The following is a 27,861-nucleotide window of genomic DNA, read 5'->3' on the forward strand; positions in this document are numbered from 1 at the left end:
ATATATCAGCCTAAAAAAATCAGCCTGTGTAATGTCCACGGTCCATACAAAATTTATAAAATTTATATGGGCAGTTGTCCACGGGGAGGGGGAGGGGATTAAAATAGTTAAAAATCTGTCCACGTGGTATGTGAATGGTGCCTAACTTTGAGTAGAATTGTGGTATTCACGATGTCAGCATTGCAAATTGTTTTTCTAAAAAAGCCATTCAAAAATAGTTTTAAGGTAAAACTTTAAATAAAAAAGTTAGAGCGAAAAATGTGATATTTCAATATAAAGCGGATTGGATTTGGATCGAATTTGGAATAAATTTGATCAAAATTCAATTTGGATTTGGATTCGATTTGGATCGAATTTGGATTAGATTTGGATTGAATATAGATTGGATTTTAATTGGATTTAGATTGTATTTAAATTTGATTTGGATTTGAATTGGATCATATTTATCTTGGGTTTGGATTGTATGTGGATCGGATTTGAATTGGATTGGATTTTTATTGGGTTTGGATCGGATTTGGATTGGATTTGGATCGGATTTGTAATGGATTTAGATTTCATTTGGATTGGAATTTGGTTGGTTTTGGATTGGACTTGGATTGGATTTGGATTGTATCAGAATTAGATTTGAATTGTATTTGGATCGGGTATGGATTGGATTTGGATCGGATTTAGATTGAATTTGGATTAGATTTGGATCGGATTTGAATTGAACTTGGATCGGATTCGATTTGGATTGGTTTTGAATCGAATTCGAATTGGATTTGAATTTGGATTGGATTTGGACCAGATTTGGATTGTATTTGGATAGGATTTTGATTTGATTTCAATTGGATTTGGATTGGATTTTGATTAGATTTGGATCAGATTTGGATTGTATTTGGGTTGTATTTGGATTGTATCCAAATCGGATTTTGATTAGATTTAAATTGGATTTGAATCGGATTTGAAACGGATTTGGATTGGATCTCGATTGAATATTGATTGCATTTGGAGTCGATTTGTATTGGATTTGGATTGTATTTGGATCGGATTTGGATTGGATTTAAATTTAATTTGGATCGGTTTTGGATTAGATTTGGATTAGATTTGGATTGTATTTAGATCTGATTTGAATTGGATTTTGATTGGATTTGGGTTGGATTTAAATTGGATTTGGATCGGTTGAATTTGGATCGGACTTAGATTCGATTTCGATTGGATGTAGATCGAATTTGGATTGGATTTGGATTTGATTTGGGTTGGATTTGGATCGAATTCGGATTGGATTTGGATCGTATTTGAATCGGATTTGGATTGGATTTAAATTGGATCTGGATCGGGTTTGGATTGGATCTCAATTGAATTTTGATTGGAATTTTGAGTCAATTTGAATTCGATTTGAATTGGATTTCGATTAGATTTGGATTGAATTTGAATTGGATTTAGATTGTATTTAGATTAGATTTGGATCAGATTTCGATTGCGTTTTGATTGTATTTAAATCTGATTTGGGTTGAATTTTGATTGGACTTGGATTGGATTTGGATTGGGTTTAAATTAGATTTGGATCGGTTTTGGGTTGAATATGAATCGGATTCAGATTCGATTTGAATTGGATTTAGATCGAATTTGGATTGGATTTAGATTTTATTTGGGTTGGATTTGGATTGGATTTGATTTGGGTTGGATTTGGATCGAATTTGGATTGAATTTGGATTGTATTTCAATCGGATTTGGATTGGGTTTGGAACGGGTTTAGATTGGATTTCGATTGAATTTTGATTGGATTTTGATTGGATTTGGATTGGATTTGGTTTGGATTTAGAATGTATTTAAATTGGATTTGGATCAGATTTGGATTGCGTTTGGATTGTATTTAGATCTGATTTGGATTGAATTTTGATTGGATTTGGATTGGATTTGGGTTGGATTTAAATTGGATTTGGATCGGATTTGGGTTGAATTTGGATCGGATTTGGATTGGATTTGAATTTGGATTGGATCACATTTGGATTGTCTTTGAATTGGATTTGAATTGGATTTGGATCTGATTTAAATTGGATTTGGATCGGGTTTGAAACGGATTTGGATTTGATTTGGATTTTGATCAGATATGGATTGTACTTGGATTGTATATAAATTGGATTTTGATTAGATTTATATTGGATTTGGATAAGATTTGGATTGTATTTAAATCTGATTTTAATTTTATTTGGATTGGATTTGGATTGTATCTCGATTGGATTTGAAGTCGATTTGGATCAAATTTGGATTGTTTTTAAATCTGATTTGGATTGAATTTGGACTAATTTGGAATAAATTTGGGTTGGATTTTAATCAAATTTTGATTGGATTTAGAGCGGATTTGGATTCGATTTGGATTGGATATGAATTTTATATAGATTGGAATTGGGTTTTGATTGAATTTGGATAATAATTTTATTGAATTTGAATTGGTCTGGATATTGAATGGATTTTGAAATGATTAAAATTGGATTTGGATTGTACTAGGATTATATTCCTATTTAAAAGAAATGAGCCGGATTTAAGGGGGGGCCCGGGCCCCCACCAAACGAGAAAAAGTTCTTTTCTCTATCGAAAATGAGATTCAATCAAAAGTTCAATTTACAGCAAGAAAATTTGAACAGACCATTTTAATCTGAAACTTTCCTTCAGTGTTATTTTTTCGCGAGCGTCATTATTACAACAACATCCGTGAGAGTTCACCTTCGATTCTCTTGGAATGACACACATTAACACACCATTTGAATCGAACCAGCGCGCATGGGAGATCAAGCAGGAAAGAAAATAATCCACAAGTTTTTTAATGCATTGCTGTTGATTCCAAAAATAAGTTTACTTGTCCTAATCAGGGATATCAGATTTGCGTTGCAAAATGCAGATTTTATTGACCTGCAGATGTGTGTAGTTTTTTCCTAGTTTCTGTAGATTATTGCCAGTGTAGCCTTATATTTGCGCAGTCTTTCTCAAATTGTGTGCAAATTTTTGCCTGTGGATAGCATTTTTTTTTCAAATTGCGGTAGGTTTTTTTCTCAGATATCAAGAAAAAAATTTCCGGATTTCGAGCAGTTACAGACATCTTTCGAGAACATCTGGCACCTCTGGTCTAAATCATTCGACAGTTAGATCTGGCTGTAAACAGTGAGCAAGAACCGAATTTATTATTACATTTATTCAAAATGAGCGATCGCCACAAAACCCCGCGAATATATCAAAGTGGAGCTCAAAACAGAAGATTACATGAAGAAAAAATTCGAAAACTCGTTAGTGCCTTGCAACAATTATTTTATTCAAGGATTTATTTGAGCCTAATGATCTCGAACGCAACTGGAGAAAGGTCTTTTTCGAAGATGAAACTGATTGAAAATAGGTTGCGTACGACTATGAAGAATGGAAGGCTGTCAAACTTAGCATCGTTAAGTTGAGAGTACAATATTCTGAAGGAGTTGAATGTTGATTATTCATTCAATCAATAAATTCTCTGCAAAAAAAAACTCGTAAGAAAAAATTCTAGCAAATTTTTGGAAACTTTTCAATAACAAATAAATGTTTTTTACTCGTACGATAAGAAAACGGTTTTGCTTTATTTTGGGGCCCTCACTGTAAACTGGGCCCCGGGCCCCCACAATCGTTAATCCGGCTTTGTTGATATCCCAACAAATAATTTACAGATTAGGAAGCCACTGTAAAATGTATTTTGGCTGAATTGAAGCAATAAACTGTTGCACAACAGAATTGTTTGTTTGAATATTGTCAGGATGTCAAACATTCAAACTCCAGTTTAAATAAATAGTTGAAATGTGTTAAAAAATTAAAATTTGATTGAAAAGGCAATTCATAAATTGATGAAAAATCTCGTATACCGCTTAGTACAATCTCCCTCTTAAATATTATATTTCCCTTTTTGTAATTCATAACGGTGTAACTTGTTGGAACATGGAAATGTTGAATCTTCAAAATGCTCGTCTATCCGACATGCAGTACCCAGCAAACAATTTTGTTGATTAAGTCTATTAAGCAGAAATCCGTTTAATAATAGCCTAATAAACTAAAAGTAACAAATTGTTTGTTGGGGTAACATTTGCAATAAAAACTAATCTTCTACATATCGATTGGAATAAATTCTTTAACTTTGTTATTATTCAGATAAGTTATACTGGACTAACAGTAATTTCCACAGGATATAAACTCAGGGCTCAAAAACTAACTAAATTCAGATAATTCATTCCCAAATTGGCGCACTTCAGCCCCGCACTATATCTAATGACAGCAATGGGCCGTGTTGTAGTATAATAACATCACTTAATATAAGTACTACCATACTCACTTTTTGATCCATCCAAATAGCCCCATAATTATAATCCGGTATGGCGCTTCGATTCCAAGATGCCGATTAAACAAACGAAGAAGAAAAAACACGATCCACGTATGGCAAATTCAGCTCGCGATTGTTCACTTGTTGTTAATGCCCACTGCACCGGTTCGGACAATTTTAGCAATCATCTAATTTGAGATTCGAAACAATAAACCAATCACCGTAAAAATCTTAAAACCAACTCCACCAGCTCGCATACATCCGTCGCATAATTGTGCCATTTGCTTAGGTTATAATCAACTTATAGGTTGAAGAATATCCGAAAACATCGGAGATAAACATTATATTTCACTTCACCCCGAAAAAAAAACAATGCACAATCACGTTTTCTTCATTTTGTATACATTTTAATGATTATCCGAGTAACTCACACCACGAATTAACTATCCCGCTGTCAGCGACAGTAATAAATATCATCACTTTGGGAGTGTTAAGTGAAAATTAGTCGAATTCAGCTGCCTTGTTAATTAGGTGACCAAACTGTTATCAACACTTCCAGAGCACAAAAGCACTAACACACTTCGCAGCTATTCGGCATTCAATTGTTAGCGCGAAGCGCATTGTTTCGGGGGTGCTCTTCGATTTATTGGCAGCGGTACCGATGATACTCCGCTGGTAAAGCACGTGTGCTTGCTTGGCGATGCTGCCTACTATGCACGAAAAAACGTCCAACCCGGTCAGCTGTCAATTCGCGAATGCTTCGCCTGCTGGCGCCGCGTTGTTTTCAGCTCGGTAGGTAAGCAGCAGCAGCGCGTTTTGTTTGGGCTGTGCGGGCCACACCACCTGATGATGTTTGTGAGTGTTTTTTTTTGTTTTATGCTCTTCTGCTGCTTTTCAATTCGCTGTTTATGCTCTATATTCTACGTATGATGAATGGAGTAAGAGAAAAAAAAAACTTTAACACCGCACTCTGCTAAAGGCGCTTCGCGAATAGAACAAAGATAGTTGTGTTTTATTTGATATATATTTGCACCTGTCTCATATAACTTCTCTTCTCATTTTTTCAAATCACGCAACTCAGATTGTCAAGATGTAACTGGAAGACAATTCATATCCAAAAGCTAAACTTAGAAAAGTTACTTCTAACTTTTCTGTTTTTCCCTTACCCGACGTGTAACAGGTATACAATGTATTTTTACCATTGAAAATGTCCTCTCTTTTTTTCCAAACTTTTACCTGCTGGTGATATAATCCAAAACGACTACCGGAAAATATTCTACGGTACTGTGGGTAGTCCAGAAGTCAATCGTTTTTCCGGTTATTATTATTAGGGGTTTTACCCAAATGAATATTGGGAACCCCATGAAGTGTATGGGCACTCTTTTATGTTCTTAGCTTCATATACTTAATTTCATAAGAATGCTACAATATTTTGATTGCAGTTATGGCAATTTATTGATAAATTGAAAAACAAGATGTTAACACAATTTTAACATGATTTTTCTGCATAGAACATTTTTGGTTTTTCAATCATCGGTTTCAGAAATCCTATAATGTACATTTATTGTGAACAGCCATCAGCGTCTAGTGGACTTCAATGGTTTGTAACTTTCAGAGCCATGGTAAGAAAAATTATTCTATTTTTGTACCCTGAAGGCTTCATTAGCTTATTTCTTTCTGGTTTCTGACTGTTCGTGTCCTTGACACTTGTCATTTAACAGTTTTGTTTTGGGAGACCCGGCAATTTTCATGAATTTCGGTTTTAGAATTTAGATTGCTCGAAATGTTAACGCTATGTTAACCCAAATTAGGTGATTTTTTGCGTACTTTTTTTTAAAATATTTATATGTTAGTACGAGATCAAATTTTAGCTGTTTTAGTTTTTACTGTCACACCGTTTGCGCCTTATGTTTTCTCATTTAAAACATTAGAAATATCCCCGTAGTACCCAGCCATTAAAATTTCTAGCCCCCTTTACGTGTAGTGAAAGATTCTCAATTTCAGGATGTATATGAGTACTACACTGCCATTCCAACTTAATTGTCTCACCTTGCGTAAAGTTTGCGTAGAATATGAGACAGCTGTAGTTATTATGTTTTAACTCCTTCGTGTTTTTTTATATTTCCACGATATTTTTCTAAGCTAGTTTCCATTTTTTTTTGAGTTATAAATTTAACCATAGGTCAAAAATTGAAAAAAAAGCAATCAAAAAGATTAAAATACTTTTATTTGAAAAAAAAAAACCAAATGCGAAATGATTTAAACGTTTTAATTTTGTTTTAAATGGTGAAATATAAAACGTATAAACGTTTGGCCGTTGAGGAAAGCCAATTGTACTCTAGTCCAGGGATGTCAGATGTGAAGATATATCTCAACTTTTTTCTAGCAGAACAAAATTTATCGTGATAAGTCAATAGAATTTGCCAAATGAAACGAAAATGTTGACATAAAAATGCATTTGTATAGCAAAAATACTTTAATTCCATTCTTACAGATAATAAATATTACAATGCTATCGTTATGTAATGCATGGATTCAGCTTCAGTAGCTAAAAACACACTGGCATCTTTGCCTGGCACATCTGTGAACGCACTCTAGTTTGTTTTGCCTCTCGGACGCTCGCACTGCACAAACTGTCAATGATCACCGCGCATCAGAAAACGCCGAAAAACAATCTCCATTCTTTCATTCGCATTGAGAATTGAATTTGCTCTTTGATTATTACTTTTATTTAGCCAAAATTCGTGTTTTGAATCCGTTATTCGAACCGACCAATCAAATGAACGCAGCGTCTGCTAAACAGGTGAGCATTTAACTGATTCAACTCCCAGAGTGTGATGCAAAAATTTGTCCTCCATGTTTCGTTTTTCTAGAACTCGAGCGGTTCCGAAAGTGACCACTCGACAGACGAAATCTGGGACGACACGTTAATTATACGTAAATATGATGAATCGCTAGCCATGGTCAAGGAAGAGGTCGCTAAGCGGTTGGCTATGAAAACTAACAAAAAAATGTTAGCAGCTAAAGTCGCTGCGTCCTCCGGACAGCAGGCCGAATCTGGCGGAAATGAAGAAGCCGCTGCAGTGAAAGACGAGCAGCCTTCCGAAGAAGGCGCCACAGCTGCAGAGAAAGGTTCTAGTGAAATTGATGAAAAAGCTGTGTTCAAGCCGGGGGAGTATTACCGTGCCACGTACGATGATGGCGTCGACTATGAGATTAAAATACTGGCTGTGAAGGAGGGCGAAGCCCTTATTCGCTACATTGGCTATAACAATGAACAGACGGTTCCGGTGGAGAACCTGGTTCCTTCTTGGGGTCGTAAAGCCCGCCGTAAGCAGCGTGAGGACGCGGCAGAATTGGCTGTAGAAGACGATCAACACCAGCAGATGGAGATAAGCGACGATGAAGAAAAGCTTACTAGAAAAGCAAGCAAAATTCGGATCAACTACAGCCCGAACTTTCGGATGCCAAAGGCGGGCCCGTCCACGATGCCAGCTGCCGGTTACAGTGCCGGACCGATGGGAATGGGTGCTTCCTTTATGGTACCGCCGCCACCGCCAATGCCTCCGATGCTAGAGGATGAGGACGATCTCGAGTCAGAAAATCTCTCGGCCATGCTTATGTCCTGGTACATGAGCGGCTATTACACAGGACTTTACCACGGACAGAAGATGTCGCAGAAGCGAGCAAGACCATCTTAGTGAGGAGGGTAATTTTTTGTTGAGGTATTCTATTTTTGACTTATATTACTTTTAGCTTGTAAGGATCCTTCTTTTCGTTCGTTTGTAAAACAAGCGGAGTTCGTAATGAATTTCGCTTTTTTACTGATCAGGAATTTGAATATTTTAAGTTCCGCAAAATAATTTAACAAAATGAGAGATAATAAAAACACGGTTGTTCATAGAAGATGGTCGGGTTTTGTACTTGCTTTTCTCAAGGACCGTTACCGTACTTTCGGTTCCACTCTTTGTGCTTTTCAATCAATCCTAGCGATGCAGGTTTAATTTTATCGAGTGCAGCTCTCAGCTGAGTGAACTTGACTGCGGTCGGTCTCACTGTGAGATTAGCCGGCTGTGGCCCTAAAAGCAGAAATGCGTTACATAATTTAATTACCAATTATCAAACTGATTAGATAAGCCATGTGCAATCAAATCATTTTTCCGATGCGGCGGTTAACAGCGTAACATCTTCCACTTATCTTAAGATATTTAACGTCTAGTTCATTGTTGTAAAATCAAATGAAATCCAATAAATACGAAACATTTGAGCTCTAACTTACCTTGTCCAATTTGATCTCGTATCACCATCATTGACGCCTCCTTGCACGCTATCCTTATCTCATCTCCTGTGAAATGCACCGTTATGCGTTCCAGTTCCTCCTGTTGCTTGGCGCTCCAATCACTGTATTCTGGCAGCAATTCGTTAATGATCGAACTTCGGCCTTGCGCATCGGGTAAATCTATGAGAATTTTTTTCTCGAAACGTCTCAAGAAGGCGGGGTCTATCTCCCACGGTATGTTGGTACTAGCCAGCAGAAAAACTCTTTCGTCATCCGTCCCACTGTCCAGTCCATCTATTAACGAGAGGAACTCGTTTTTAAACCGCTTGGAAGCTTCGTGCTCTCCGACGGAGTCTCTGCGGGAGGCTAATCCATCGAACTCGTCGATAAATATTATAGAAGGAGCGTAGAATTTGGCCACATCGTACAGTACCCGGATTAGTTTTTCGGACTCGCCTCGCCACTTCGATATCAGTGTCGCTGCGGTTGCGTTGAAAAACGTAATCGAATCTCGGGTTTCCGAGCAGAGCGTCCGGGCTAGCAGTGTTTTTCCTGTGCCCGGGGGGCCGTGGAGAAGCACACAGCGCCACGGTTTGGTTAAGCCTACGAACAGTTGCGGATATTGGAGCGGGGTGATGACGCTCTCTTTTAGCAGTTTAATGGCAGAATCTAAGCCCTTTACTTGACTCCAGCGCTGCTGGAGGTCCTTTTTGATGAGGTCCCTGAAATTTAATAAAGAGTGCGTGAATTGGGTTCATTTTACATTTCAAACATTAGCTGCAATTCAGAGGTGCCCCAATGGCGGAAACCGTAGAGATAATACAGAGATGGTATGGACAAGCGTCACAGGTTTTTTTAATTAGGCCGTTACAAATTTTATTTTCGTTTTATGTCAACCCCCCTTTCAAAAATCTTGAATATTGGAAGGGGAAGAAAAATAAAGCTCAAACCGCTTTGTTCATTTTATTGGTTTTCCGACAGCATAAATGCTTTATTTAGCAACAAACAAGTCCAGTGACAGCGAGAGTGTCGTCAAAAGGCAAGCGAAATAAATAAAAATAATAATAAAGTGTTATTTTTCAACAATTATTTGAGTGCAAGTTACAAACGTCATACTTGCACATAAACTTTGATCAAAGATATTTCTTTTTTTTTTGTCTCGGTGTTATTTATTTTTTGCCACCCCCTTTGCTAACTTTGATATTCTTGGACATAAAAAGAATTCGAAATTTGTATCAGCCTTAAGAGTTCTGTGAAATTCTGTTTTTGGGACAGTTAACAGGCAAATTTAAAAAAAAATCGAAAAACCTAAAAACTGTATTATAGCGCCTACATGTAGGCTACGACTGGACCATAAAGTGTTAGCCATGTTTTTGTTCTCTTTTTTAAGTAATAATTTAAGAACATTGAAATGTATTACTTACACGCTCACTCTGGGCTACTCAGCGGTTGAGTTGAACTTTAATCATTTTTTTCAGTTGTTCGAAGATGTCAAATTATGAGTAGAATTAAATTGATCATGGCGGCAAATTTCCTCAAAATTGGGTAACTGGTGCTTGCGTGTTGTTTTTGTTATTTTTTTTTTGCAATTAAAAGCAAACAGAAAACCAAGCAAACCGTCTGAAAAAAGGAAGAAATAAAAATGTTTGAAATTAGTTGTTATCGGTAGGTAATTCATAATTTGAAATAATTGACTGCAACTAATGCCAATTTTTCTTTTTCACCAGGACTCGTTGGTTGGATATACGGCGAATAAATTCAAAGATCTCCCGTGTCCCAGCGAACAGAGGTAAATTTCATGAAATAAGCCTTTTTTTAAATAAAATTCATTAAAAAGGCAAAATATAATAATATCGAGTCAATAATGATGATTTTTCCGAAATTCCCTCATTGAAGCTTAAAGTACTCATTTTTGAGTCGAAAATGAGTAACATTTACGCATCGCGCATCAGGTATAATATGGGTAATATTTACTCAATTTTTACAACATTCGGTGGTACTCAAAAATGAGTAAAACAACTTCTACTAAATTTTGAGTACATACGGTTTTAGCGAAACTGATTAGGTTTTGACTTAGTTTTGGGTTATCTAGAGTGAGCGTGTATATAAGTTCAAACCATTAAATAATGTTACTTCCGTATGTGTCCTTTTGTTGTACGTACAGAAGGTATCCGATTCGACAATTGATAAACACGCATTACCTACAAACTACATCGGCGAGTTCTTTCCATTCACTCGAGTAATTTTCATGCAGTCTGATAAACGGTCTCAAGCTAGCCATCGTTGTAGCACTATGATTTCCATTCTCCGTTATTTTGGCAACTGCCGGTACCGGATTAACCGCTTCAATCGGCAAAGGCGCAGTTTGTTGGTTGACCAGCTGGGAAACCACCAGATTCGTTCCCAATCCCTTGATGTCGTTAATGTCCGCTTCCGGTTCACCACGTGGTGCTACAGCCAGCGGTTTGCCAGTCGGTTGTGCACGTTTCCGGTAGCCAGATTGCTTCCGCTGTGGCAGTGCCGGGACTGCCGATTGCACAGCATTGGATTCATTTCGCTTCACCACCCGTGGCTGCTTGCCAAACTTGAGCAGATAGTAACTGCAGTACTCCTGGTAGATCGTGTCCAGGTCGATGTTATCGCACACCTCGAACTCCTCCGTTAGGTGAGTTTCGTCCAGCAGAGCCTGACGCGATTGGTTGAGACCCATGATGGAGAAATAGTTGGCCACCAGGTAAAGGATGTTACGACGGCGTTCATAAAGTGAGCGTTTGTCTTGCTGAAAGATGATAGATTTCAATTGAAAACATGTTTTTTTTTAATATATGTATGATTTCGAACCTCAAACGACATCTTTGCAGTGAGAACTTCCAAAAAAAAATGTCGGATCAGTGCCGAGTCACTAAATAACAACTCAAATGCAGGCAGAAAAAGGTTTTCTGAAATAAACAATTTTGCAATAAACGAAAATTATGTCCTGTTTGCGTGTTAACGAACATGAAACGTAGCCTGCTGTGTCGTTGCCAACGGAGCACGTGACCTAGAAGCGCGTAGCGTAGGAACCAGGTTTGGTAACAGCAAACATTTTTTGGTTTGTTGTACGCGTTGGTAGGTTGGACCATTATGTCAGAAGGTCAAATATTTGACCATTAGACAAAGAGTGTACTACAGGCTTAACACTTTCCGAGTCAAAACTTCCGGAGGAAGTGTCTGTCTGTAATTGTATAACACCTGCTAGAAGGTTTAAAAAAGAATTGATTAGACCGCGATGAGACACCCGATGGACAATCGAGACTATGATATGATATTTTTAGATTGTATAACATGCGAAAAACCGTATCTGTCGGAATTTTCATAAGACACATTTTATTGTTCGAACGTTTATGACGCGGCGCCTTAGACACCAGGATAACGGTCAATACGCTAGGGGCGATAATTGATAATTTTATGATGACACTGCTTTACAACTGATTGTCAGTGATACCTCAGCAGGATGAGCATTGCGAGATAAGTTCTTCCGGGACTAAATCGAATATAAATTAAACCAACTGTGCGTTGGGAAGTTCAAGTTACTTTCCGGTTCTCGTCGAAGGTTGCAGTGAGTGAAATTTAGAAGTTAAGTGTAAAATTGTCATATGTTCTAGAAAGCTAGACAGGTATGATGGATTCAAAAGAATGAAGTGAATAAATAATTTGTGTGTTGTCAGAGAACAGAAATTTTCATGCCGTTTTTTGCTGGATTTCTAAGTGTTTAAGTTTAACTCAATATTATTTACACACATAAGGATTAATGTTGGAAGCAGCTGAGAACCGTGGTTAACCCGTGGTTCATTTAAGAATTAGAACAATGAACAAAGCAGTGAATAAAAAAATACTTTTAACAAGTGCTTCCAGGTGCTTTAAGACACTATATATATAGACCTGCGGGGTGAAAGCAGTAAATCTGGCACCATTGCCTTTTTATATTATATTTTAAATGTTCAAACAACTTTAATACTATAGCTATTGATCGTGATAATTGTACAAGATACAATCTTAATAATGTATGTAAATTAAATAATGCAGACAACGGAATAAAGCCCTGTTTTCAGCATTTAATTTGACCTACATAACTTTAAAATGCTATAGCATTTTTTTGGAACATCTTAAAGTTCTTCAGTGTCTTCGGCAAAGTTGTTAAGTGTAAAAAACCAACCTTTTGAAGCCATGAAAGGTATGGTTCAAGCCATTTTAAGCTCTCTAGAATGGAAAATGCAAAATTTGACATTTCATTTTGGCGCGTAGACAAAGCCAGCAAACTTCCGATGAGTTTAGAATTGTTATGGGTTCCAAATAGAACAAAAAACCTGGTTATGGCTTTGTTCTATCAAGTTTAATTTTTTCCATATAACGATGCCCCACTTATATAGGGTCTATAAGAATAATCTGTATGTATTTATGTATATTACCAATTGGGGGAAGCTAAGAGTATTTTTTTTAAAGTTCGTAGCCAACCCTCGTTTTTAGCTTTCGTAATCGATGGCTGCCATAATATATCTTCTGATGCATCGTCGTACTGATAAGGTTTACCGATTTATGGCACTGCAAATTTCGTCGGTTCATAAATTCGTTTCCGTTAGCTAATCAAAAAACGAATCGCAAATCTTTCAAGCTCGCTAGTAGAGGAACTGGGAGTAAAATCAACACACACAGTCGGGGAAAACGTGCCACAGTTATATTTCACACTTTTTATCAGTAGTTGAAGGGCCAATCACTTCTATTTTACAATGATAACTCGTGTAAATTATTCTGCCGTGATATGACATTGTGACGTAGATCCAAGTGATCAGTTTTTTAGTGCGGCCCAAAAACGAATGAATTTCTCGCCATTTTTGTATTGCAATGAGTGCCAACGTCACTTTGTTTTTTATTTTATTTTATTCAACGTACGAATAAGTAACAACGAAATGGAAGATACCAAAATCTCACGGTAGTATATAGGCATCCTATATAACATAACTTATCTTACCTTACCAATCAGAGGAAGGCCTGTGTGGCATTTGCTGTACCTAAGAGCTGATGCCATTATACTGGAACTGGACTCATGGCTGCTCGTTGCCACTCTTGCTACTCTCTAGTGAGTTTTCCCAGCCACTGATGCAACTCGTGGTTTATTCGTCGTTTCATGTCCCACGTTCATTCGCACCCCACCGTAGACCGACCGCAGCACACTCTGTTCGAAAACCCCAAGGGCATACTGGTCCTCCAAGCAAATTTCAAGTTTGTGGTCGTGGAGTATCACCGGTCTAATAGTTTCTTTGTGGAGAGGCGAATTTTATTAGATCGGAGCGTCGATTTCGTCATCGTCAATTAGAATCCGTGGTGGGAGGTCAACTAAGCCTCGAGCCCCTGCTTCCGTAACCCTTCTCAAGATTCAAAAGGACCCGAGAGCACTGTACTCATATGCTTCTGTCTATCGTCGCTCTGACCAGTCGTGTAAGTTTGTCCGGGAACCCGTGTTCGTGCATAATTCGCCATAGCTGATCTCGTGTGTCAAGCTGCTTTGAAGTCAATAAAAGGGCCGTGCTCGGTTACGTTGTACTCGCTGCGTTTCTGGAGTACCTACTTGCTGCAGTGCAAAAATCGCGGGCCACAATGAATCTTACCTGGTACGAATTCCTTTGTGATAGGTGATAGGCGACGTCATGAAAGTTGGAAGAGTACCTTGTAAGCAGCGCTTAGTAGCGTGATTACACGATAGTTCCTACAATTCAGCTTGTCGCTCTTATTATAGATGGGATACTCGGTTCCTTCCATTCATTCCTTCGATAACGTCCCATCCTTCCACATCCTGATCCTGATGCACCGGTTACCATGGTCGTTCGATACGGCGTAAAGGCTTTTCGGCTCAACCACCGGTCTATGTATTGCCCTTTCGTGATACCTGAGTAGGACATGTCGCCGAAGACAATTTTCACGCGTAGAACATTTCCTTCTCGCCGTCGGGTTTCGTCTCGTGTGGGCCGTGCAGGTTGATGATGGTGTAGTTGAAGAAACGACCTTTAATCCCCAGTTTACACATTAATACGTACCGCCCGATAACGCGTTCGCATTCAGTACTACAGAACAGGCTCCCAGCGCGTTGGTAGCGCCAAAACTCTAGTAAAAGATAGCCACCCGATGCTCGCATTTCCACACCTTCTGTCCTGTCCAGCAAAGTTCCTGCAGTGTTACGACTTCGAAGCTGCGTGGATTTAACTCGTTGTAGATGATCCTATCGCAGCCCGGGAAGCATAACGACGTACAGTTTTATGTTCTGTATTTCCAATTCAATACCCGTTATCGTCGCCATGGTCTTTACCAATTGTTCCGTGTCGTTTGTTCATGTGATCGTTCGTAACTTTTTATGGGCGACTTGTTGGGTTTCCCATGTTTCGCCGGAGGACCATCGAGTCTGCTCTGTTTAGTGTCCCACGCTAGTACCAGGACGATAATCAGTTGCTTTTAACAAGGAGATCAGACGCTATTTTCAGCCGCACCATCTTGGTGAACAGACGGATTGGCGAAACATTTCCTCCACCGCCGAAAGATGGTTATCGCGCTTATGATTGCGTCGCACATTCTCATGACTCGTGGAGGTGTGAGATAGGAACTTGTGAGGGCCGGAAATAAATTTGACACTACTTCCAGGATGCCAAATCACCGTTTGAAACCCATAACATGAAGAAAATCGGAAAATATATTTGAAGGCCTGTTTTTCATAATTGTCACAACTTTTTTCGTAAGTTAATTGTTCTTGATATGCATATATTGATTACATTGATATTGAGCAGCCAACGTAGAATTACTTGAATTAAATTACTATTTCAATTATTTGAACGTTTGGTTTTATGGGTTTTATGAATGTCGACGCGAGCCAAAATTTGCCTTGAGAAGCATGAGTTTACTAAACCGAACGCGTACCCCACTCCAATTGTTGTTAACGTATATCTTAGTACATTTTCTAGTTTCGTCAGATTTTATGTCAAAATGACATTGAAACTATGCGAAAACGACTTCAATTTAAAATTTTAAATTAAAAAAATTATTAATTATTAATTTAAAATTAAGTAATTCCTGAAGATTGAGTATTTTTGTTATCATCAGTTTCAAGTTTTGGGTCTCCTACGAAAGGCAGAAAATCGAAAGGCAGAATCACGAAAAGCAGAATTACGAAAGGCAGAATATTTCATAAGGCAGAATATCGAATGGCAGAATCAAAAAATGTGTCTATTTTCTTTTAAACAACACACACTCGCGGCCTTTGGCCGACTCTATTGTCCAAGTATATGCTGTCCTTACTCGCTACCGCTCCTTCGGTTTGATCCTGGTTCATACCAATTTCAGTGTTTTTCACGATACACTTGGATTGATCGCAGCGTTTCTAATAAATGATGGCGGTTATGTGCAAAAACTGATTTTTAATGTGAAAATACACTTGTAACGATTATAATGTAATACTCAAAATTGTATTTCAATGCCTAAATGATTTACTTTTTGAAATTTGATGATATAGAAATAATGATCCTGGTTCGAACTACTGATTAAAACGTGCAAGTTTTTTTTGACTCCTCAAAATATGAAATATTCTATCAATGACTCAACTAAATACTGACCGGATATAGATAACCCCTAAGAGCAATACAAGCATTTAATATGTGAACTGCTCTGACTGAATTATAAAAAAATCGTGGCGACTTTATCGGTGATATGAGGAGCTTGCTAGTTCGAATCACGATCATCAGTAGTTCGAAGCAGGATAAAAAATGCAGTCATATTTTTGATTAAAATTCATTTTAAATAATTTTTTTGATTGAAAGAACGTTACAGGAATGGAATAATATTCATGCCTAAATATTGTAAAATTGTTTTTGCTTGAGTGGTTCGAATGCTATAAAATAATGTCGAAAAACCAGGTCATAGATCAACAACCATAACTAAATGGAAAGCTTTTTCGATTGTAAGTAATTGAACTTAAGGCTGTAATTTTTCTAATGTAAAAAAATTCTATGTTTAGACAGATATTAAAAGAATATTATGCAATCGTTCTTATCTCAAATAACTGAATTTAATATGATTATTCGGGGTTTTTAGGGTAGGGAACATATTCTAAGCGGCTTTAGGAACCGCCTGTGTATTGAGACGAAATACTCGAAATGTGTTGGCTGGAATTCAAACAGAAATATATCAATCTGTTCTCTATCTTTTTCTCTGCCCGAAGTTATTTTGAGATTGTAAAACAAAGTTAGCAAACTTCAACAATAATCAATTAAATTTACCAATCGAGGAACACTATTCCAATTTTCCTGAACCTATTTTAACTAGTGCTGGGACTATCCGGATTAAAATATCCGGATATCCGACAAATATCCATAATCCGGATCAACTGGATATTATCCGACAGGATATCCGGATTTTCGAAAAGACGGATATCCGGATATTGTATCCGAACATAATTTAATGAGGATTATGTAAATAATGACTTATGTGGGGATGGGGTTTGTGAAAAAAGCCATTTTTTGCGTTACATTTCATTCGAACGGGCCTAAAAGACAGAAAAAAAAACCGTATCCGGATATCCGGACATCCGAATGATATTCGTTCACACATCCGTGATCCGAGCTTCGGATAACTGGATCACGAATATATCCGGTTAAAAGTCCCAGCACTAATTTTAACCAGTTTCCGTCTGTTTTGCAGGCGTTTTTTTTCAGCAAACGAAGTGGCTCCTGAATGGCTGCAATACAGGTCGAATTGTAGAGAAACATGTCAAAAGGGTCTATCTACTTTCATCGATTTTCTTGATTGACTTTTCATTTGTTTAATAGTTCAGCTAAAGTAACTATTCCCAACGTGGTTTTTATTTAAAAAGCTAGATTAGATTCTCCGCTATCAAATGCTGTAAAGGACATATCATGAAACGTGTTTAATAAGCCGTGGCGGTTGAAAGAAACCGATCGATCAAAAAATCGATCAAAGCAGATAGATCCTTTTGACATGTTGCTCTACATTTGTTTCTAATGCTGTTTGTTCACAGATTTCTTTGTGATTAACGGTATTCCTTATATTCGTAAGACAGCTAGACGATCTAAGTTTTCGTTTCCATCAGCGGAATTGTCGATATTGATTAAAATTCAGGAGTTTGAGATCTGTTTTCTTCGACTGATTAAAATAGGCGCTACTGCTTAAGCCGTTCCTTACCTTACATAGTTCAAACCAGGATCAATTTTGGTATGGTTCGAACCAGGATTAAAAACCTCAATATTGATTCATTTTCTGTCAAATTAACGTCAACGCAACGCCAACATATCTGAGTTCTTTCTTTGTTTCATTTATCAATTTTTCCTCAGTTTGCGCGACAAAATTGTTGGAGTAAACCTTACGCTTCAGGTTTCCCCAGAAATCAGGGTCGGGTCAGGGTCGGCCGTCCGGAACGGGGCTTCCTTTCGATGCTTTTATTGTTGTCCAATAGTGCTAAGATGTTGTAGATGCCGGAACGGTCGTATGCGGCGTCCGCGAAGTGCTGCAAGATGTCCGTTTTCGACGAGACTGGGTACCGTTCTTTGAACGCGCACAAGTGTGCGGAGTAGCTTCACCGTTTTCGCCATCACGGTTAGAGTTCGACTGATAGAGCTCCTCCTTCAAACTCATGGGTTACCATGATTGATGCTGCTGGTGCATCGTTAGTTTCGTCAGTGCGTGTGAAGTTAAACCCATGGAAATCGGCAATTTTCGACTGTTTTTAATGCAAACGTTAATTACAGGATTCCGAGGAAGGAAAACTGCGATATCTCAGAATTAAACGCTCCAGCGAAGATTAAAGCTTGCTTCATTTAGAATCCGGAATAAATGATTTAGTTGCATCTCAGAGTTGGTTTGACTTAGAAAACATGTAAATGTACTTGTAGGAGACTGAACCACTGCGACCATTATTTTATTTCTTGTGGTATGCTCCATCTCACTCACACATTTTGATGAGTTAATATCCAGTCAATAGGCTTGTGAACGGCATCAGGTCTTTGTTTTCTTGAGCTTGAGAAGCGCAAAGCTCTTCTCGCGATTTAGCTCTACGAGTCTTTTCGATTGTCGTAACCCGCTTATGACATTCCAATTTGCTTTGATCGTCGTTTTTTCCCCATTCACCAGAGCTCAGCTTTTGAAGCGCTCGGTGAGACTCACAAAAAGGTTCTGGACCGATTAAAAAACCAGTGTCGTCGATTTTAAAAGTTTAGCATGTTGGTTATTTTATTTTTGTTGAAATTAAGTGTACCTAACATACTTGAACATAATTTGTACATGAAAATAAGGAGAATTTGAAATTCGGCTTTGACTCCTTGAAGCTAACCACTAAATGATAGATAGGCAAACCATCTGAATACAAAATTGTCACTTCTTTTAACGCCTATTAATTTTCTGGAGGTAGTACTACAGTAAAAAATTGTAGAGGACATTCCAAAGAAAGAAATGGAATATAATAATCATACTTTCCTCATACTAGCAAAAAATTGCGCAAGGGATCGCATAGCCAGTAGCTTAGTGATCGATGGAGATGAATTCGAGGTTGTTGACGACTTTGTGTGTTTCGGATTATTACAGGGTGACAAAAAAGTCCGTTCACACAGGAAAATCTCAATATTTGAAAGAATAAGAAGAAAATCTGTATCTGGCTTTCATAGCTTTATTCAGTGACTCATAAAGATACTTCACAGACGATATCTCGGCATTACACCACCTTTCTCTGATCGAACCAGCTTCAGACGTCTCGGAAAGTCGTCGCAAGCGGCGCGCACGTGCTCCATCGGCATCTCGTCCCAGATTTTCGTGATAACTCGCTTGAATTGCTCAAAATTTGTTATTTTATAGTCGTTCAGCTTCGACATCATGTATCCCCACACGAAATAACCCAGTGGATTCAGATCCAGAGACGACGGAGGCCATTCATTCTTCGAAATGAAATCGGTCAAGTTTTCCTCACACCACGCCTGAACAACCTTTGCGGTGTGGGATGGGGCGCCATCTTGCTGGAAGCAGTAGTAATCGTCTTCAAACAATAGTTCAGCTTGAGGCAGAACATTTTTATTCAAAACCGTGTCCAGGTAGTACGATGCGTTGATTTTGACCCTTTTATCGATAAAAATAAGAGGCAGTTTACCTCCTTGCAAATGGCTCCCCAAACCATCACTGACGTCTTATTTTGGATCCGGGAAACGTTCAGCTTGTCCGCAGGAGCTTGCTGGAGGCCCACATTCCAAACTCGATCATTTTGGCGATTGACTGTTTGCTCCAAAACGAACAGCTTCTCGTCCGAAAAAAATCTCGTCATCTGCGCGACAACCGAGCAACTTCCTCGACCATTGGTACCTCTTGTCCTTTGTAGCTTTGGTAACTCCATGAACCACCTGTTTTTTGTACGGTGTAAGTTTTAAATCCTTGCGCAGAAGCAGGAGGATTGATTCTCGGTTCATTTTAAGGTTCCTGGCCAGCTTCCGTGCAGATTGGGCGGGATTCCGGTGAATCCGGTCTCGTATAATCTTTTTCAGCCTTGATGTTCTCACAGACCTTGGTCGTCCAGATCGTGCCTTGTCATCGGTGCCTCCGGTCTCTAGGTACCGATTTATGGTCCGGTACACGAATTTCCGGTTGACTCCGAGCGGTTTTAGGTGTTTGAATATGTGTCCGGGTTTGTACCCTTTCACATATTCAGCGATAACAGCTGCTCTTAACTCTGCCATGGCTCACAACTCAATGTAAACAAACTGCACAGAAACGAAACTCTGCCACTTTGGGCAGCAAAGTTAACCCTTTCATTTGACATATAGATGGCACCAGAGAGATGCAACGTGTAGGCTACAGGCGACCCCAAAAAAGTGTGACCGGACTTTTTTGTCACCGTGTAGTAACCTCAGACAACAACTGCAGCGGAGAAATCCCCAAACGTATTGTAGCAGGAAGTCTTTTTTACTACGGACTCCACAAGGTCGGTGTTAAGTCAGACCGGATCAAGTGACATTTTGATCATTTCGAGAAAAACGAGTTTGAAGTTTGTTGCTCTGGGAATTTTGAAGTTTTCAATATTTTTGCGCAGTTTGTTATAAGCTGGAGTAACTCTCTAACTGTATCATGCATTGTGACAATTGAAAAAAAGGAGTGCCGTGAGCTCAAAAAGGACAGGTTTGTAACTGAATCAATGTACTTGGTCCACTCTGATTGAATCAAAGAAGAATTATTAATGACTTGGTCCATTATGACTGAACAATTGAACAAATAATTTAGGTCCATTGATCGTCGAACAGTCAAAAAGTTTTTAATCTACATGGTTAGCTTCTGCGACATCAACAATTATTGAAAATAGTTTGAATAAACATTAAACTGTGTTTGTTGCAACAAATCAATGGTAAGAGCGAAATGTTTTAATGGAACAAAAATATGGTTAATTCACTCAATTAAGTTATTCGTAATCATCCACTTTCTCAGCAACTTTGGCCAAAGTTGGCTTCATGAAAAGTTGGCACAGGTTCTCTATTATTGATTAGAAAATAATATTGAATAGATATTGACAACATGCTTTAAACACTCGAATGTCAATCGAGTCAGCTTCTTCTTGTATTATTATGAAAGGTCTTCTCCAAACAATTGCTTGTGTTGCCTTTAGCTTCGTAATTTCATTACGGGCATAAATTTAATTAGCTTGCATAAAACAGTAAAAACAAACACTTATCAATTATTTCAACCTCCTGAGGATATAATTCATTGGTAAAATCATGAAGTTTTAAGTCAGTATTACTACTGTAACTTGAACTTCTTTCTGAAATTGTGGAATGTTGTGTCACCCACACAAATGACTAACGTTTCTCATTTACGTGTTCAATCAGAGTGGACCATGTACATTATCCTCATTTCCTGGTAAAGCATTCCGATAAGTTGCCTGATAGTGTTGTAATTCATTTATGTTGACTTCAAACCGATGCTGTAAATTCCGATAATTTCAACTTTTTTCTGCTTAACACATGGTTCACTTTGTCTGCACACTATAAGGCATGATATCAGGTCATGTTAGCTTAAGAAAATCTTTATCCAATACTATTGTTAACTCGTTTTTTTTAAATTTTGCGACTTGGTCCGGTCTGACTTAACACCGACCACAAGACCGTGAGATTTGGTAAACTTCGCTCCTTGCTAAATGCACCATGTACAAGACGCTTGTAAGACCGGTAGTCCTCTACGGGCACTGCCATGGACCTAGTTTATTGGCGTAACCTTGTGACGTAGGATAAATTCTGAGGGATGTTTCACCAGGGAAGTAAGGAAAAGTGAGTCAGTATTACTGCGTATGTGCGTATGTCCGCCCGAAATACTGTTGGTCAGTGTCCCAAAGGTTTTTATTTTAATTCCTAGAACTGTGAATTCTACTCCCGCGGAATCATTTATTTTGGAAACGTCTGCGTATAAGCAAAGTGTGTTTTTGAGTCCTTCAGTTTAGTATCTGGTCAAGTATGAAGCGCAAATATTTGGTTTCAATGAATAGCTTTATTTCGGTGCTTTCAAGTCGCAGTTTGGGCATAGCGTAAGGTAAATTAACCTCCCTTTCCTGTTGCATACCACTCGTTATATTACGTCAATTTCTCTTAACATAATCGAAATTTTATATAAGTTTCTCGTGATTTTGATGCAGATTGGCTGGATGAGATGTTTCTCGATGGAAGTTTTATGAGTGGTTCAATAGAGGAAAAGTTAATTTAGCATGGTCCACTGAAGGTTAATTTTGCATGGCATGAATCCATCCTATTGTGTTCCTGTCTATGTAGTGCCTTCCTATGGCTATTTGCATTGAGTTGCGAGATAACTATCAAATGTTCTCTCAATATTAAGAAAAGCTGCCAGAAATATTTCTCTGATCTGAATGGATTTTTTAACTAAAATGTGTAGCGCATCAGTGGTTGCTTTGCTGTTTTTATACACAAATTTAAATTTATCCAAATGAGTTTTCATATAAACTGTTTTCATATGATGATCAATTAGTTTGTTCATAATTTAAAAAAAATCACAGGAAGGTTGTGTGCAAAGCCACGACCGCAAGGTTGAAGTAGAATACTTTTACACAGCTCTACTTACGGCCGGCTGTACATTAACCTACGGCCGGGCGAATCGGTTCGCACCGCTTTTCGCGTTTAGCCTGGCAGAGGTCTAATGCGCACGCCCAACACAATAGAAAGGTGTTTTCGCATTGAAATTAGACACGGCTTTACTAAAGTAAGTGTTGGCAATTGCATCTACCGCTAATACCGCCGCTATCGTACGAAAGCGCGTCGTTTCATGTGGGGAATAATATCAACAACGAAAAATGACGCGCGTCTAAGCACACCCGAACTGTTTCGCCGTGCCGCTTCCATTTTCCCTTATAACATCGGCCTCAGGGAAGTACTGGCTCCACCTACTGCTGAGGCTGCTACAATACTGCTACTGGTACCCAAAGCTATTAACTCTTTAAACTAAGTGTTTTATTTGTCCTCAAAAGAACAATTGTTCAATTACATATCGGATATAATGCAATCGCATCTCTCTAATATTACCGACAGTAATATTCTTCTGAACAAAATGATCCAAATTTTCCATTAAAGGGAGTGCCGGCTGATGTACGGCAAAAATCTCACCCGATCGCTCGCGTTGGCGTTCAGCATGGTAGAGGCCTGAGACGTGGTGACCAACCACAGGGCTAGTGATTTGTTTGTTTAATTTGAGGGCAGCTACAGGCGCAACCCGCTGCTATCCTCTGTTACTGCTGAGTGCTGATATCTGCTGCTACTGCTGTCAACGTTGTGGACGGTCCATCCAGCTCACCTTCCGACTAATGAATGTAGCTAGATTTCCCTGAAACACTTTTTTATAGTCGAATAGTGCTACGAAATAGGCCACGCCTTTCAGTTCAGTTTTTCCATTCTCTAATGTTCTTCAGACGAATTATTCCACAATTCGCAATTGATTTTTGCATCCAGCGAATAAACACCGATGGTACTCTCACACACGCAACGATTCATCCCTAACCGTATTGCGGCTTATAACATCAAGTGATTACGTTTGCTTGCTGTTGCGTGTTGCATCATGTTGCAACTTGGCAGCTGGGAGACGACGAAATTCTGTTCATGCTGATTGATTGAATCGACTTCATATTAGCTCAGCATAGTCGAACTAACTGCTTTCGTGAATGCGTTCTAACAGGGCAGTTTGTTATTCAAAATCGATTATGCTGATCACAGCCTTTGCGCTGCCCCAACAGTGGGGGGTTAACTCAATAAAGTAAAAATTAGACAACTACAACAGAATTTGATTGCATCCCGCACAGAATGTCTGCTTGTGTTGATGCCAGAAAATTATTAACCTTCAATTATTTGTTTATTTGCCTTGAAAAAGGTATTTTGCGGTTCAAAATCGGTTGTTAATCGCAATCTTTGAGCTGCCCTAACAGTAGGGGAATTAATGTCGTTTTCGTTTTTGCGGTGTAGCTACCCCGCGAACTACACTTTGTCCTATCACTGTTTTTTTTTACATTTTCCGGATTATCCCGGACTACCCTTTTTCTGTCCCGGACAGTCCGCGCAAGAAACAGAGTGTAGTTTTGAAGACACCAACACATTCACACGTATGTGTTAAAATAAAAAAAAATGTGTCAAAATCGGTTTGCTTTGATTATCGTTCTTCGCGTGTCAACCATCAGGTTGAATTTTATTTTGTTATTTTGTCATTTTTCAGTAAATTGGCAAATTTTTCGTACAGTAGCACAAATGCGATAAAAGACATTGGCGATAATGACCAAAACAAAAGTAACAGTTACCTCTGGTATTACGCACACCATTGCAACTGCTCGGAAAGTGTTTTTTTTTTCAGCTGCAAAGCGTAGTCCGGGACGGGATAGTCCTGCCGTAAAAACGAATTCGACATAAGATACACGGACAACATGCACTGTGGAAAATATTTCACATTCAGTTAATTAGACGGGTGCGACAGATTTAAATTGCTAGGATCCAACACAGAATGCTTGCTTGCGTTGTCAAAAATTATTAACTTTCAATAACTTGTTTATTTGACTTGAAAAAGGCATTTTGATGTTCAAAATTGGATTTCCTGATGGCAATCTTCATGCTGCCCCAACACGGGACAATAATGGCAGTCTGGCTACACACGCTGAGAAGAACCGCGCTGCTCCTGAGACGTGGAGACCAACTACAGGGCTAGTGCTGCTGCTAAGGAAGGACGACTGCTGTTGTCACTGTCTAGAACTATTATGAGCGGCTTCGGCTGAAACAGGCTCTTATTTTGGGCAAATAGCATGTTTTCAATTGCAAGGTATATGATTCTGTCGACCGTGCTTGGGAAGCAATCATATAACGACCAATCAGAGGTCGAATTTTCCGTTTTGACAAGGCTTGACTATTTTCAATAGTACAATAGTGTGAATAATGAAATGACAATTATCTTCTTTTAGGAAGAATCTTAGAAGATTTTCCAATCTATTGCTACAAGAACGAAGGAAATCCATCGAATTCTAACCGATTTATTAGCATTTGAAATTGGACATATTTTTCACTTTTTTTCGGTTTTAGATTTTCATTTCACATCCCTATGTAGCCGAACTTCCTGAGAGAAGTATTCTACTTCAAAAGGGGGCGTTAATTTAATTATCCCGAAAACTTTCAGGAGTGTCTTATCTCGTCTTTCGGCTTTTAATTATGAAAAAAAAATCAAGTTTTTCTCCAACTAGAAGGTTTGTAATTCAGTATTAGGCCCACCATACACATTTCCGTAAAAGTTGGAATAAAAACTTGCTTGCTCTTCTGGAGCACAACTGGCTGCATTGCTTCCGTTCCCGGAGACTTATAAGGATGGAAAGAGTCTATTACCCATTCTACCTTCGATTTACTGAATATGGCAAGCAAGTTACAGACCAAGTCGCTTTTGAGCATAGCTGATCTCATCAGTATTCGAATATGATCTTGATTTTCCATCATAATCATGGTGTTTTTAACGGAAACTACGAAAGTGATTTTTCGAAATTTTTAGCATTTTAAAAATAAATATTACTTTAACATTTGCGTCTTCTTATCAATTGATCTGTATCTATTGCTAAGGTAATTTCCCAACAAATCGAATTTGATATGAAAAACAAATTAGGGCTGGTGTATGAGAACAACGTCTGAATGAAAACAAAAAATAAATGAAATCTGTGCCCTACCCCGCTTTCGATTTAGTAATTGCCGATAATCTCCCATCGAACGCAGTTCCTGCACCAAGTACACCGATTTACGTAATTCAATTAGGAGCCTAATCGTGCGTCCAATTGATATTCCATTTATCGATAAGAACGAAAAAAAACACTTGCGTCGCGCGATCACACATTGAACCTGTACGATTTTCTCTTATCGTTCGCAGACGCACCCCGAAGCTATGAGAGCGACTGTCGTCATTACCCTGGCGCTGCTGACCGCCATGGCCGGCGCCCTACCTCGAACGAGGGAGGGAACTAAACGCCGAACACTGGTGGATGAAATAATTGCGAAACGGGCTACCAAAGCATCCACCCCCGCTACAGCGGACACCCCGAACAAGCAGGTCGTAATTGAAAATTTCTTCACCACCCAGGTGGACCACTTTAACCCACAGGATTCGGAGGAATGGACGCTGCGATATTTTTCCGCCTCCGATCACTACCTGCCGGGGGGTCCGATTCTGATTTTCCTAGGCGGTCACACACCGATTGTCCCTTCGATGATTGACGAGACCTCGCTGATCTACGAAATGGCTAGGGAGATGAATGGTGTGGTGTATGCTTTTGAGACTCGCTTTTTCGGTGAAAGTAGAATTACTAGGTGGGTTGATATATTTTTTTTCAGTGTTGACTGTTGATGTTAAACGACTTGTGTGTATTTTAGCGACTTGAGTACGGCGAACCTTCGTTTGCTGAACACCGACCAGATCTTGGCGGATCTTGCTGAGTTCGTCGCCTACTTGCGGCGCGATGTTATACAGAATGAATTCGCTCATGTTATGGTGTCCGGTATGGGATACGGAGGAGCCTTGGCGGTGTGGTTCCGAGTTCGCTATCCGCATCTGGCCGATGCCGCATGGTCTTCCAGTGGCACTCAGAATGCGATTTTGGACTTCCAGGAGTTCACAGAATCCTGGGGTGACACGCTGATCGAGTTCGGTAGCCAGACTTGCTACAACGACATCTTCGTGGCTTTCCACGTGATGCAGAATTTGATCGACTCCGGTTTGGCGGACATGGTTTCGGAGAGGTTCAACATCTGCTCGGATATCAACGCGGACGATCGTATCCAAGTGATGTACTTCTTCCAGGTGATGATGCAAGCGATAGAGATGCACACTTTGGCTAATCAAAAGTATGGTTTTGATGATGGGTTTGCATTAGTGAAAATTGTAATCACATTTTTATTCCTTTTGCAGTGTTACCGACTTTGAAGAAGTTTGCAACGATATAACCGGTGGAACCGAATCGGCTTTGGATGCATTTGCCAACTGGTTCAACACTAAGTTCGCAGTTGACGTTGGTTGCGTTGTAGTCGATCTGGACGAGGCAGTGGAAGTTTTCAGTCAAGCGGATTGGGATTCAGCCCTCAATCAGTTGGGAATTCGTCAGCGAATGTATCAAGCCTGTACGGAGTTCGGATGGTTCTTTACGACCGACTCGGACCAGCAACCGTTCGGAAGCCGGGTTCAGTTGGAAATATACACCGAAACTTGCACCCGGATTTTCGGTGACTGGCAAAGCTTCGAGTCCATTTATTATGGTGTTCGCCGGGCCAACAATCGTTATGGAGCCAACAGTCCTGCAACCTCTCAGGTGCATCTAACGAACGGTGCGGCCGATCCGTGGCGCCGAGCTAGCATTACCAATGATCTAAATCCGTTTGCGTTGGCCGATATTATTCCCGGAGCGCTTGGAGGTGCTGATTTGCCAGCTATTTCGGAGAATGATTCCGAAGAATTGCAAGAGATCAAGCGTAGAATCAAGGCTCTAATGAGCAGATACCTGTTTCCCGTCGATCCAAGAAGTTAAACAGCAGCTACGAAGGAGACTTCTGTTTCTGTTCAAGTAATAGCATTTTTGATTGAATAAAACGATTCGTTCTCTCCAAACCCAATCTATTTATAGTAACTCCAGTGCAGTGTAGTGACATAATCGATGGCTATTTATTGGTTTTTAGCTTGTCTCAAGTAAAAATTGAGAGCTCGT

At 39.1% G+C, this 27,861-nt stretch overlaps 4 protein-coding genes across 4 annotated transcripts in view; 2 read left to right on the forward strand and 2 right to left on the reverse strand.

Moving 5' to 3' along the window:
• Positions 1 to 5,059, reverse strand: part of LOC129731556 (uncharacterized) — a 70,769-nt gene extending 65,710 nt beyond the window's left edge. The window contains exon 1 of the mRNA XM_055691648.1: positions 4,328 to 5,059. Within this exon, the coding sequence (XP_055547623.1) occupies positions 4,328 to 4,353 (26 nt within the window). The 5' untranslated portion in view covers positions 4,354 to 5,059. The remainder of the gene's footprint in view (positions 1 to 4,327) is intronic.
• Positions 5,060 to 6,935: 1,876 nt separating this feature from the next.
• Positions 6,936 to 8,221, forward strand: LOC129727725 (survival motor neuron protein). The gene is made up of 2 exons (XM_055685822.1): positions 6,936 to 7,118; positions 7,189 to 8,221. The coding sequence occupies exons 1-2, from the start codon at positions 7,095 to 7,097 to the stop codon at positions 8,014 to 8,016; spliced, it is 852 nt and encodes a 283-aa protein (XP_055541797.1). The 5' UTR covers positions 6,936 to 7,094; the 3' UTR covers positions 8,017 to 8,221.
• Positions 8,222 to 8,248: 27 nt separating this feature from the next.
• LOC129727724 (katanin p60 ATPase-containing subunit A-like 2) lies at positions 8,249 to 11,558 on the reverse strand. The gene is made up of 4 exons (XM_055685821.1): positions 11,436 to 11,558; positions 10,796 to 11,373; positions 8,595 to 9,316; positions 8,249 to 8,394 (listed from the first exon to the last, which is right to left on the reverse strand). The coding sequence occupies exons 1-4, from the start codon at positions 11,445 to 11,447 to the stop codon at positions 8,249 to 8,251; spliced, it is 1,458 nt and encodes a 485-aa protein (XP_055541796.1). The 5' UTR covers positions 11,448 to 11,558.
• Positions 11,559 to 12,164: 606 nt separating this feature from the next.
• Positions 12,165 to 27,764, forward strand: LOC129730554 (putative serine protease K12H4.7). Its single transcript, XM_055689973.1, has 4 exons — positions 12,165 to 12,250; positions 26,037 to 26,473; positions 26,537 to 27,007; positions 27,072 to 27,764. Exons 2-4 carry the CDS (start codon positions 26,052 to 26,054, stop codon positions 27,682 to 27,684), a joined length of 1,506 nt encoding a protein of 501 aa, XP_055545948.1. The 5' UTR covers positions 12,165 to 12,250; positions 26,037 to 26,051; the 3' UTR covers positions 27,685 to 27,764.
• Positions 27,765 to 27,861: the final 97 nt, after the last annotated feature.

The sequence above is a fragment of the Wyeomyia smithii genome, chromosome 3, assembly GCF_029784165.1.
Source record: "Wyeomyia smithii strain HCP4-BCI-WySm-NY-G18 chromosome 3, ASM2978416v1, whole genome shotgun sequence".
Classification (NCBI taxonomy): domain Eukaryota; kingdom Metazoa; phylum Arthropoda; class Insecta; order Diptera; family Culicidae; genus Wyeomyia; species Wyeomyia smithii.

Bases quoted from the DNA above. Each gene is read 5' to 3' on its own strand.
- LOC129727725 (XM_055685822.1), top strand. From the start codon at position 7,095: ATGAACGCAGCGTCTGCTAAACAG. The intron at 7,119-7,188 runs GTGAGCATTTAA...TCGTTTTTCTAG, and splicing joins ACGCAGCGTCTGCTAAACAG to AACTCGAGCGGTTCCGAAAG.
- LOC129727724 (XM_055685821.1), bottom strand. The intron at 9,317-10,795 runs GTAATGCGTGTT...ATTAAATTTCAG, and splicing joins CTCGCCGATGTAGTTTGTAG to GGACCTCATCAAAAAGGACC. The intron at 8,395-8,594 runs GTAAGTTAGAGC...TTCTGCTTTTAG, and splicing joins ACGAGATCAAATTGGACAAG to GGCCACAGCCGGCTAATCTC.
- LOC129730554 (XM_055689973.1), top strand. From the start codon at position 26,052: ATGAGAGCGACTGTCGTCATTACCCTGGCGCTGCTGACCGCCATGGCC. The intron at 26,474-26,536 runs GTGGGTTGATAT...TGTGTATTTTAG, and splicing joins GGTGAAAGTAGAATTACTAG to CGACTTGAGTACGGCGAACC. The intron at 27,008-27,071 runs GTATGGTTTTGA...TTCCTTTTGCAG, and splicing joins CACACTTTGGCTAATCAAAA to TGTTACCGACTTTGAAGAAG.